Source organism: Dromiciops gliroides, chromosome 2, assembly GCF_019393635.1.
Source record: "Dromiciops gliroides isolate mDroGli1 chromosome 2, mDroGli1.pri, whole genome shotgun sequence".
Taxonomy (NCBI): Eukaryota; Metazoa; Chordata; class Mammalia; order Microbiotheria; family Microbiotheriidae; genus Dromiciops; species Dromiciops gliroides.
Window position 1 is genome coordinate 70614319 of NC_057862.1, and position 12774 is coordinate 70627092.

Sequence of the window (12774 nt, forward strand, 5' to 3'; positions counted from 1 at the left end):
AATCTGCACTGATGAAGGGAGTAGCCACATCAATGAGTTCCCAGATAAAATGCAGAAGAAGAAAGTCAGTTTAAAATATTGTGTTTCTGGGATTTTTAAAAGCAATTTCCAGTACAATCCAACATACTATTAATAAATGCCATAATATTCTAGGGATGACCCCAAAATTCATACCAGTAAAAGGCAACACTACATAACATCCAGTTGTCTCCAGATGGAGAGATAACTATATACAAGGTAAACCAAAAGTCACAAAAGGGTATTTTAATAACTTTTTGAAGATTTTTTTCTTTGTTTTTCACCATTTATGAGATTTTATATTTCATGTATATTGTAAATTTGTTTCCTATACATACTGTATATGATGCTATGGTATTGTAAATTAAAAACAAAAAATAAAGGAGTTATATGGGGCAGCTAGGTGGCGCAGTGGATAGAGCACCAGCCCTGGAGTCAGGAGGACCTGAGTTCAAATGCAGCCTCAGACACTTGACACTTGCTAGCTGTGTGGCCCTGGGCAAGTCACTTAACCCCAATTGCCTCACCAAAACAACAACAAAAAATAAAGAAAGAATTAGATAAAGAAATAAATAAAGGAGTTATTAAATATTCGTGACTTTTGGCCTACCCTGTATAAGCTGTAGAGCAAGGGTTCTTAACCTGGAGACTACAAACCCCCAAAGGGTCCGTGGATAAATTGATCTTAGTGGGTTCATGGACTGGGATGGGGGAAAATGTATTTTTACTTTTACTAATCACTAAGTGAAATTTAGCATTTCCTTTTATTATTATTTAAACACACACACACACACACACACACACACACACATTCTGAACAGTCCACAGGCTTCTTTTTTCCAGACTGCCAAAGGGATCCACAACGCAGAAAAGGTTAAGAACCATTGCTCTAGGAGGAGAGGATCAAGAAGTCACAGAACATGCAAATGATACCTAGCTGTACTCTCTGCAAGGAGATCCTCATAATCATTCCTAAGAGAGTAACTCTGCAGACACAATTCCACCTTCCGTGAGTTAACTTTAGTTTCAAAGACCTACAGACAAAAGACAGGAATCAGGAATTATGGCAACGTTTCAAGCAAATACAACTTTAAAAACAACAACAACAACAACAACAACAACAACAACAACACCTCAACTATTTCTCTCATAACAGCAACACACTCATAATGAACAAGGGCATCCCCCAAGTAGGTACATGCTAGTGTGGCCCAAGACTGCCGACCTAATAGTCAAGTGAAATATTGTAGGTAATGAGAGTAGAACAAAGGCCTCCAAAGGAAGATGCCTATGTCCCTGCTTCTTAGAGTGAAGCATAAACATACTTTACAAATATAAGTTGTTATTAAGTGACTCCAAAACCCTCTGCGTAGAGTTTAATGGTAAATCCATTAATAAAAAGAGCAGACAACTCATTAGCCAATCACTATAGAATTCTCTTTTCCAGGTTTATGTGGAGATCCTGAGGGCTAGAATTTATTGCATTCAGTTCATTTAAAGCATAATGTATGCTAAGTACTTTGCAAACCTTAAAACACTATACATATGTCAGTTATTATTAGTGGTATGACCCAAGCTGGTTTTTTGAGCAACCTAGGTATTAGAAAGCTTGCTAGTAAAGTTTAAAAAAAAATAAAACCCCCCAAATAAAACTTGATTAACCAATTTGACAGGATTTATTACTGTTCCTGCTCCTGCTTTCATAATCGCATTAAAGATCTTAAGCAAGTCACCATTCCAAACTATATCCTTCAAGCCTTATTGTGGAATTGAAAAAAAAAACAGGAAGAAGGAAATACAAATTTTAAAAACTGCATGGGGGTGGCTAGGTGGCACAGTGGATAAAGCACCAGCCCTGGATTCAGGAAGACCTGAATTCAAATCTGACCTCAGACACTTGATACTAAGTGACCCTGGGCAAGTCACTTAACCCTCACTCCTTGCAACAAAACAAAACAAACAAACAACACAAACAACAACAACAAAACACCTGGCATTAGATCAGTCCTAACTGCAAAGTTTTTAGGAAGACATGAACCCCAGATCTGCCAATCACTTCCTATGGTACATCAGGCTACCTCTGGTAGCCTCCAATTGTTCATCTCTAAAGCGAATGGATCGATTGCTAAAGGATTTTTCAACTTTAAGTTATTGAGCTTTATGATATTAGTTACCTGCACATCTTAACATTAAACTTGGCTGGGGACGGGGTATGGGCTAGTGATGTCCCCCAGGCAGAGAATTCCTAGTGTGGAAACTTGACTTCGCTGCAGCTTATAGTCTTAGAGTCAATTAAGGACACTGGATCATGGAATCATAGATTTAGAGTTTCAAGGGTTCTCTAAGACCCTCTAGTTCAGGTTTTATAGATGAGGGAACTGAGACTCAGATAAGTGAACAGACTTGCTGAAAATCACACAAGTAGTAAGTAATAGAGACAGGATTTGAACTCAGACCATAAGCCAGTAATTCCCCCACACCACCACTGTATATATGTTGACTTGTCCAAGGCCACGGGGCTACTAGATGTCTCAGAGGCAGGTCTTGAACCCAGGCCTCCCTGACTCCAAAGTCAGTTCTCCACACCACCACTCACTGAACACATAGCATAATTAAAAGTGACTTGAAAATGTTTTGTGCTGACCATGACATTCATATGGTCACAAAGCTGATATTCACCCTCAAACTTGGCTACAGAGATCCGAGCTGCAAGCAGAAGGACCAATCAGAATGAAATGAGCATAGTAAAGCATCCACACTGTGCTTGTGAAATCCAGAACAATGTGTTACTAGGCAATTCAAAAAGCTCACTGTCTTCCATGCTTCACCGAGCCCAGAATGAGCCCACATCTATTATGAAGACTCATCAATTATGAGAGTATGATCACTTAAAGGATTTATGATACCCAGTGTAAGAGATACCTCTCATCTATAAAATAGCATCTGAAAAAAAGCCATGAGATGAGCCCCAACTGCTAGCAAACACAAGTAGAGGTTTTTTCCAAGGTAAAAGGATGCCAGATATGGCTGCCAGAGAGTAACCCCTCATTGCAAAAGGAGCCAAGAAGACAGACACTTGACTGCCCTCCAGATGGAGATAGAAGAAGGGGAAAAAACACTCTGTGAATGAACAACAGCGGCTGATTACACAACATGTGAGTGAAAATTGGATTCTGCCTTTTGATTAAAGCAAAGACCATCTGCAAGAACATTTGGGAGGTACTCCTTCCCGACTGGGGAGTAGTTGATATATACATAGTAGGGAAGCTACTTACCTATAATTCATTTTTCTCAAAGTAAAAAAAAAGTATAGATGGGGTTATTCTCTGTGCATAAAAAATAGACAGGGATATTTCAGTGGTAAGCATAATAAATCTTGTTCTTGTAGATCACAAGAGTCCTATTTGTTATAAAAGGCATTACCCTGCTACCTTATTTTCAAATTTGAAGTAAATATACCACCCTTACCATCCTATCCCCCAAAAGAACATGATTTTTATCACTAAGAGACTATGTAGATCCCATTTAGAGATGCATGATCACAGATAGATAGATTATTTTCTCATTTCCAGGATGAGTGATCTGAGGTGACCCATCCCATATAATAATTGAAAAGCCTGATGGATGATCAAAAGTGTTCACAAAACCATTGACAACTAACAAAAAGTGAACTACCAAGGGCAAATGCCTCCCTACAAGGCCTGAGGAGAAAATAATAAAATGACTTCCAATAAAATAATGTGGTTACCAGGAAATAAGGAACTGGGATAGAAAGACCATTCATAGCTTACATACCTGTTTTGCATCATTGATAAGCAAGAATTAATTTCTAAATATCCAATTTCAAGATTTCTTGGAATGAGAATGGCAGGAGAAAAAGATAAGGTTGGCCAAGGCAGAGAAGAGATGCAGTGATGTGTTATATTGTATTACCAAGAAACAAAAACAAATTAAGGGCAACTCTCTTGTAGAAAGACAGATAGATAGACAGCTAGCTCGATTATAGCTAGATGATAGCTAGATAGATGAAAGGAAGATGATAGATGATAGATTCTTTTCTTTTCTTTTCTTTTCTTTTTTTAGTGAGGCAATTGGGGTTAAGTGACTTGCCCAGGGTCACACAGCTAGTAAGTGTTAAGTGTCTGAGGCCAGATTTGAACTCAGGTACTCCTGACTCCAGGGCCAGTGCTCTATCTACTGCGCCACCTAGCTGCCTCTAAAACATTTATTCTTTATATAAAAATATACATGTATGTCTGAGAAAATATAAATATGCAATAAAATATACATCCTTTCAATGAAAAGACCCCATGGTAATTTACACTGGAAGACACGTTTAGAATCATTCTTCAAAAGGTAATTCGATTACACTTGGCAATAGATTCAGACTGTTCCAGGTGGTTGCTCCTCAAATTGGAGTCTAGCTTGGGAGACCTAAATGTCTCGGGCCAAATGAAATATGTCAGTGCCTTATGATTTGTGTAAAAATGCTGAGGCATAACAAGAATGAATGGAATAAATCTATCAAGACATGACTTTTCTGTAGGTTATGTGCACTAACAAATATGTGTCAAGCAAAAAAAAAAAGTTTTGATAGATTTTCTGGGGTCTAGTGGGAAAGAAAGGGATCTTTCTACAATATACCTATGGAAGGACTCACTATGAAGCCCATACTGCCTTGGGGCAGGAAGACCATCAGTAAGTAATCTTTATGAAACTCCTCAATATTCACCTAAGAAGGATTTCATGTCAATAGTCCTATTTAACTTCATGCATTTAAGACCTCTGGTCTACAGCTGAAGAAGGTAGCTTAATTGTAAGTAAAAGTTAACAATCCCAAATAGCATCGTTTTCTCTATAAGAAGCAGGAATCTTCAAACATGTCATCTACAGAAGGTCATTTTTTATAGTTTTCTTTACAGAAAGTCTGAATGTTGCTAACTAAAAAACTAACAATTCAGCAAAATTCCTCTTAGATACAATGCCAAACCCAAATCAAAGGTCAACTACTTGTTCATGTTTAAAGCCTTCCTTCCACCCTAAAAATCTTCTACTCTTCAAGTAAATAATCTCTCAGAGAAGAGGATCCACATTGGACCAAAGTATCATATTCTCCATCTTTCTGTTTTCTAGAGTTTGAGTGACTCTTTTGGGTAAAGACCTATGATTTTATCAATGTGGGGAACTCTATGTGTGGAAACTCCACTTCTAAGGATTGGCTTCTCTTATGAACTTCTAATCTTAGAGCAAGGATTCTTAACCTGAGGTACATGGACCCCAAAAGGGTCAATGGCTACATTTCATGGTACCCATGAATATGGATGGGAGGAAAAAATAATACATTTTTATTTTCACTACCATTGGTTTTCTTCTAATGCTTTCTGTTTTATTTTTATATTTTAAGAAGGTTAAGAACCTATCCAAGGTCTTAAAAAGTTACTCAGGACATTGTGAGATTGAGTGACTTTCCTATATATATATTGTCTATATTTGTAGTGGCTGCTTTTCAGAGAGTGTATTGATGAGAAAAGCTGTCAATGACACTGGTCTATGGTAAAAACTGAAACATAGACCCTCCCCACCCACTCTGTTCAACCCTTGAAAGAAAAGTGAAGTCAGTTTCATCCTGGAGGTCCCTAAATGAAAAATTATTTTGGACAGTTTGACCACACAACAAAAATCAGTTTGGGTCTTGGTACTCCTACCCTGACTGTGTCCCCATGGTCAAGATAAATGAAGGACCAAGGTCAATGCTTAATTCCCTCTGGATTCATCCCCTCAATCATTACATTTTCTTTAGTTATCTTTAACATGAATTAGGAAACTCCAGGCTCTGAGGCCCTCCCCCCTCAACTTCCTATGTCACTTCATCATCCTTACTAGCAGTACAAAATGAAATAGCATAAGTATAAAAATAGTAAAAGTATATAAAAAAAAGATTATCTGTTTAGAGTTTAAGTAAAGATAGCTTTTCTTTGTCTTTAAAAATAAAGAATTTAAAGATGTTCTATTTTCCAAAGGCTTACTTAGCTCAGTTTTCATTGTAGATCTGACAGGGAAATTGAGCATCAATTACATTTAGGAAAGCAAAATACAAACCTATGAAGACAGGATTCTCTTGGGAGCCAATGGCTTATATTAGAGATTTAGCCATGAAAATAATAACCAAGGCTGACTCAAAGTACACCCCACTATGTTGACCTGATTTACCTGCTTGCCCATTGGGCTAGCTGTCTTGTCTTGACTTGGAGAAGGCAGAGCCTCCCAGGCCTTCAGACCTCTCGTAACAGTGGCACTTCCTGCACGGGCCTTTCCTTCACAAAGAAAAGAAAAGAAGTGATAAAACAGAAAAACCTAATCAAAAGTGAGAACTGGGACACAGGGAAGAGAGCCTAGCTGTCTGATGAGTTTTTCCCTTTTTGTCTGTGTAGGGCCTTCCTTTCCTCATCTTCCAAGTTAGTATCTTCTCAAAGAAACATCTCACCCTCCTATTAAGATCACTGTGGTCAAAACCATTCTACTTCTCAGGTGGGATCTAACACAGCCACTTTACCAGGTTACCTCCGGGGCTTTGACACAGGCAAGTATTCAAAACTTTCTACCAATGACCTTGAAATAAACAGCTACTGTCTCAAATTCCCCAGAGCCAGAGTGAGAATTGGGCCACGTTGCCATGTTTGAGGGGGGGCCCTTTTTCCCCTCCCCCTCCACACTCACTGGATTCTAATCATTGCACATGTTCTCAACTGCCAAACTCTTCTAGAACCCCTCTCTCAGGACAATCCTGGAGCTTTAGAAAAGGTTCATTTCGAGGACCCACAGAAGATACTTCCAAGTTGTAAAGCCCAATCCTTGGACCAAGGCCAGTCCAACTACATAAGATGTCCCTCTTTACCTGATCCATTAGAAGTGATTGTGGTTAATAGAGGGAGATTTGGATTATTCCGGCATCCTCAAAACAGGCTAAAATATATAACTCTGGCCTTAAAGGGATAGAGATGTAAAATGACATATAACCCATTTCTCCTTTTCTCCACCCCAAGAAAGTAGGGGGTTTATACTAAAAAGACATTTATAATTTGTGCTAATTTTCACATAGGTTTGGAAAGATGTTTGTATACGATACCTCCTCATGAAGTCAACTTGAGATCATTTTGAATTCCTAATAAAGCCAGAGTCCAGATATTGCCTTCATTCAACTTTATCATGGAGATGAATTGAGACAAACTTGAATGAACACAGAAGGTTCATTCCCTCACAACCTTTAGTCCTTCAGATAATGCTTTTCTGTCAGCATAGTCCTGTCTACTCTCACTTAGCCTTCTCTGAGATTATTGGTTTGAATAGGACACCCAGATTCCATATGGAGATAGTGTCCTCCTCTGCCCTTGGAGGGAAGGATGGCCTCTCATTCCTGAATCGTCCATGGTCCTTTCTTGAAGATAGACCTGCCCATCCTAGCTTGTGAGAACTCGGCCTGGTCTCCTCGTTATGCTCTGAGCTCATGATGGATTTGCTGCCTACCCCTCCTCTCTCCGCCAAATCATAGCATGATTTTTCCCCTGTAGAGGGCTTAGTAGTTCTCCATCCTTACAGGACCATAACTACCCAGAAATACTCTCCCTTCTCTACACTCCCCTCCACCAAACTTGGAAAAATGGGAATCATAGATTTAGAGCTACCAAAGAATTTATAGATCATGCTGTCCAGCCCTCTCCCTGCCATCGCCCATTTCACAGATGGGGAAACTGAAAGCCAAAGAGGAGAGATTTGTCAAGGTCATAGTCACATTGGGCATAAGTGGAAGAGTCAGGGCTTGAGCCCCAATTCTCTGATTACAAACCACGTTTTCTTTCCCCTATACTGTGCTTTTCCCAAAAGGTCAGCCCATCTGAAAGCTGAAACCTTAAGGTGTCTTCCTTTGTGACTGTTTCCACCTCTGCCAGGTAGAGGGAGCCAAAACTCTGGGTAGATTCTATTCCTGGTCTCTGGCTGACTTTCTTACCCATGCTGGACAGCTCTCCTCCATCTCCCTGATGTTCACTTTTTGTGTGGCAATCATGGCGGTAACACATAAGGGTTTTTGGTTTTTTGTTTTTTGTCAAAGACATTCATTCCTACCATACTCACACCCTTCTCTTCACATGTAACGTTGGCATCCTCTACCAATTTTTCAATAGTCATCATTTCAGGGACTAGATATATATTCTTACACATCTTATTCTAGTCTTCACCCTTGAAACTGGGGGTACCACAAGACTGAGACTATCCAAGGTTTTTGCTCCCCAAATAGGTTCTTAGGGACCTCCCTGGAAGAAGGTGGGGAAAGGGGGCAACCGTAGCATAGACCCCCAAGGTAGAAACTAATCATAAAAATAGCATGGAAGATCCAAAGAGGTGGATTCCAAGTACAGGGGAGGCAAAGATGAAAGAAGTAATAAAATATTAAGAAAACTGGAAGAGACAGATCAAGGTCTATTTCAAAGATGAGATGGAGGTGGTAAGGAGACTGTCTTTTCTAGGATTAGAGTCCAGTTACACCAGCTACCAGCAGCAGGGTCCTGAGACCTCTGACATAAGAACACCCAGGAGAATAAAGATTGGTTCAAAGGAGGCAGGTGTCCTGACCTTTGGACACACTCACCCCATCCCTAGTGTTCTAGTTTAGACAAGGCAGCTTGCCACACAGTCTGGCATATAAGACATCCCCAGGGATTTGGAAAGCACAGAGGAACACAGACACACAGGTAAAGACACCTTAAAACAACAGAACCTCTTCTATAATGATTTTTCACTGGCTTCTCTTGATCTGATTCCTGTTAAAGGATGAAAGTTAATCAACCTTTTAGCCATAGTATAAGGGCCAGTTTAGTAGCACCATCCCAGAAGGCCTGAGTCTTCTCCCTTTTATCTACTAACTACAGGTAGTTCACAGTGGACTAAAATATTGATGGATTCATTAATGCTTTTGGCAGTAGGTGCTACCTTCCTCCTCTCACAACTTAAACCATATACATTACTAACTGTTACAGCCTATACCTATTACAGGAGTGAAGGACCAGAATCTAGAGAGATATATCTAGAAAAGAGGGTTTTTAATCATTTTTATGTCATGGACCCCTTTGGCAATATGGTAAAGTCTTTGAACCCCTTCTCAGAGAAGTGTTTTTAAATAATTGAAGAAGATGGTAAATCTCAGTAGGGGCTAGTATTAAAAAAAAAATGATTGTTTTCTTTGTTTTTTTTTTTCCCATCCAAGTTTAAGGATGCCCTGAAATCTAACCAGAGACCTCTGGGGAAGGAAGGGGGTGCTGTTAACCACAGGTTAAGAGCTCAAGTCAAGGACCTAAATAGGAAATACTTTTCCTTAAAAAGGAACAGAAAGGGGGCTAGGAAGGTAGTTCCAACAAGGACTGGAGGCCAAAACAGAAGGAGGGTAGATTAAAAAAAAAAATAAGAAAGGCTGGTAGTATCCGAGAAAGTGTGTTAATCATTTTAAAAGCTAAACTGTTGGCTACATAGGCTAAAATGTAGCCAATGGTTTGTGTTGGTTAACCTGAACAAAATGTTGCTTGAATTTTTCAGGGTTCAATTTAGATATGAATTTAGATCTGGGTTAAAATTCCTTCTTATGATGTGTGGGACCCTGAGTAAGTCACTCACCTTCTATGGGCTTCGATTTCCTCCTATATAAAATGAGGAGTTGGAGTAGACTATTCCTAACATCCCTTCTCTAAATTCCACAACCTTATTATTGTAAGATTCTACTGATACCCCTGCATGGCCTATAATTAATTTACTGAAATTTTCTTACACAAATAAAGTTTAGTTAGACACTAACAATATAAGTATACATAGAATTCACTGGGTATTAGAGGATAAAGGCATACCATGAGTAAAGCCAGTGAGATAATAAGAGTCCAGGAGGTGACAACTCTTCGTGGGGGAGGAAGACAACATTTTTCCCCCCACTGCCCTATCCTTTAAGTGGTATTGGTGAAATGAGAGGCTAAGATTTACCCAGAAGAACACTGAGTGTAGTACATTAGGGCTGAGAAACCCCAAGGTGCAAGGAAGTACCAGATTGTGAGCTTCATGAGAGCAAGGGGCCATGTCTTAGCTGATATTTCTACCTTCTCCAATCAGTTGTTGAATTGAAAGGATTTCAGCTGATTCTGGCCACTCACTGGAGAAATTTGGCAAGGGAAAAATAGAGGAAAACAGCAGCCACAGAAGGGTCTAGCAAGTGATTTTTCAAGTTAAGAGAAGTCTGTGTATAACATAGACAAGGAGACCAGAGAGAAAGAAAAGGGGGGTGGGGTGGGAGGGAGACAGTGATTGAAAGCAGAAGAGGTAAGAGATATTTGATGGATCAAAGTAAGGTCCTAGAGAAGACAGGAAGGGGGAAAAAAACAGGCAATAGGTAGAAGGAGAGGTAACATTAGAAAAGGAGGCAGCTAAGAAGTGCAATGGACAGAGCACTGGGTTTAAGGTTAGAAGAGAATCAAGTTTAGCTGTTCAGTCCTGAACAAAACACATAATCTTTCTCAGTCTCAGTTTCCTTATCTGTAAAATGGGGGTATTGGTGTTGGTGTTGGAACTGATGGCCTCAAAGGTCCCTTCCAGAGGGCTAAGATAAATAAAAGGATTTTCAAATGGTTGCCAGGGCACAGTTAAAGTTGGAACCCTGTGACTTTCTTAAGGAGGGCTCAACCACCCAGAAACAGGACCTGGGAAAGTGGACAGAGAGGTAACCCAGGGTTGGGGCATGTTGAAAGATGGTTATATAAATGCGCATACAGACATATTTTCAAATGCTGGTTGGCAACTATGGACAAATTATTTAACCTCTCTAAGCCTCAGTTTCCTCACCTATAAAATGGGGAAAATAATAATACTGGAAAAACAGTGTGGCCTGATAGTTGACCTCTAAGCCAGTAAGACCTGGGCTCAAGCCCTGCTTCTGATACAAACTATGTGACCCTGGGAGAGTCACTTAATGGTTTTGTGTCCTAGACTATAAATTGCAAAGATGTTGTTCACCTGAATTGGTAGAGGAAAAAGTCCAGACAATTATAGATAAATGACAGATAGATAGATAGATAGATAGATAGATAGATAGATAGATAGATAGATAGATAGATAGATAGATGATAATGTATGGGGTACATCAAAGAACCTTCTCCTTGAGAAACTAAGCCAAAAGACAGACACACCTAAAGAGATAAGTGGCACCTGATTGACAGAGCTAGCTCCTGGACTACCACCCTTTATTCCAGTCTCCCCCACCCCTGGGGAGATAAGATTAGGTGTGGCTACTGCCTTTGTGGTGGGAGGAGGAGAGAGATGGCTTGAGAGATCCACAGCCATCCCTCACTCAATTCCCCCAGCCACCACCAGTGGGGGATGGTCCTCCCCCAATAAGGGAACTTTCCACAGTCATGTGATCTTCCCCATCAGTCCTCTATAAAAGTATTTCCTGCTCCAGGAGATAGATATCTCAGAGCCACACCTCTGTGCTATGCCTTCTCCCCAAGAGAAGAAGTCCAAGGATTTCTCTCTTGGTTTCCCTTCCCTAGCCCCTAAATAAACTATTATCTTATTCTATTGGATTTGTGTGCAAGAGGGTGTAATTCTTTAAAGAGGAATTCCTAAGAGCCCCTACCCCTATCCCAAACCCCCCACCTATTTCCCCATAACAATTGATAGATAGATGTATATACACATGTATTATTAGAGCATCTCAATAACCCTGTGAAATAGGGAGCTTTCTGACCTCGAAACTACTCTTCCATCTACCTTTCCCCACCGTGATCTATGTAAGGGACTTAAAAAACTTAGAGTACCACAAAACATCTCACTTCAACAAAAATCTGTTAAGCACCAACACTTGGCCAGGTGTTGGACATACACGAACACACACACACACACACACACACACACACACACACACACACACACACACACACCAAACAAAAACAGTCCCTGCCCTTAAGGAATTTACATTCTAACAGTACAAAGGTGTTGTTTATCCTTCTTTCTGGAAGAGGACCAATGACATCTGGAAGCTGATGTCTTTACTTGCAAGTGAATTGGATTTAAGTGAGGGAGGGCTGCACAAAGTCACTGACCTCACTCTCTTCTCCAGAACCATCTGGGTCCAGTGGTAAAATCAGGACAACTAGAGATGGCTCCAGATGCAGTGGGAGACCTTGACTTTTTTTAGCTAAGGTCTTTCCCAGGTCTCAGTTTGTCTGAAGCAATACCCATTCAGTAATTAAGGCTGGGTAAGAAATGATGCCCCCAAAATGGTCTCTTTTACCTACTCAAAAAAAAAATCAATTGGGGAGGGGAAGACCCTCAGTGTTTCTGGCCAGAACAGAAACAATTGGTATTTACACTCACTCTGAGCCATCAAAACCCAAACAATGACCAAGGGAGTGTCTGGCTGGGATCTATTATTGGCCAGTCAGTGAAAGTTAGAGTGATTTGGGTTTAAGGCTTGGTCAAGTAGTTCCATTCAAATCCCAATGGCCTTTAGCAAAGCTTGGTTTTCCAGTACATTATTTCAATAAATCACAAATGAAATTACATTTGGCAAAGGAGTTAATTGTCCCAGGTTTGTTTGTTTTTTTTAAATTATAAAATATATAAGTAGGAAAGAGAAAAAAAATCTAGCCCATAAACCCCAAGATATCTTGTGACGTTTCAGTGATCAAAATTTATATTCCTTTGTCGCACCCACAGGTAAAATTA

At 39.9% G+C, this 12774-nt stretch overlaps 1 protein-coding gene across 2 annotated transcripts in view; it reads right to left on the reverse strand.

Annotated features, from left to right (window-relative positions):
• The window catches only part of FRMPD2 (FERM and PDZ domain containing 2), a 315586-nt gene that overhangs the window by 42160 nt on the left and 260652 nt on the right, over positions 1-12774 (reverse strand). For both annotated transcript variants that reach the window (XM_043980068.1, XM_043980067.1), the window contains 2 exons: positions 6229-6332; positions 952-1052 (listed from right to left, as the gene is read on the reverse strand). In XM_043980068.1, coding sequence (XP_043836003.1) covers positions 952-1052; positions 6229-6332 — 205 coding nt within the window. The remainder of the gene's footprint in view (positions 1-951; positions 1053-6228; positions 6333-12774) is intronic.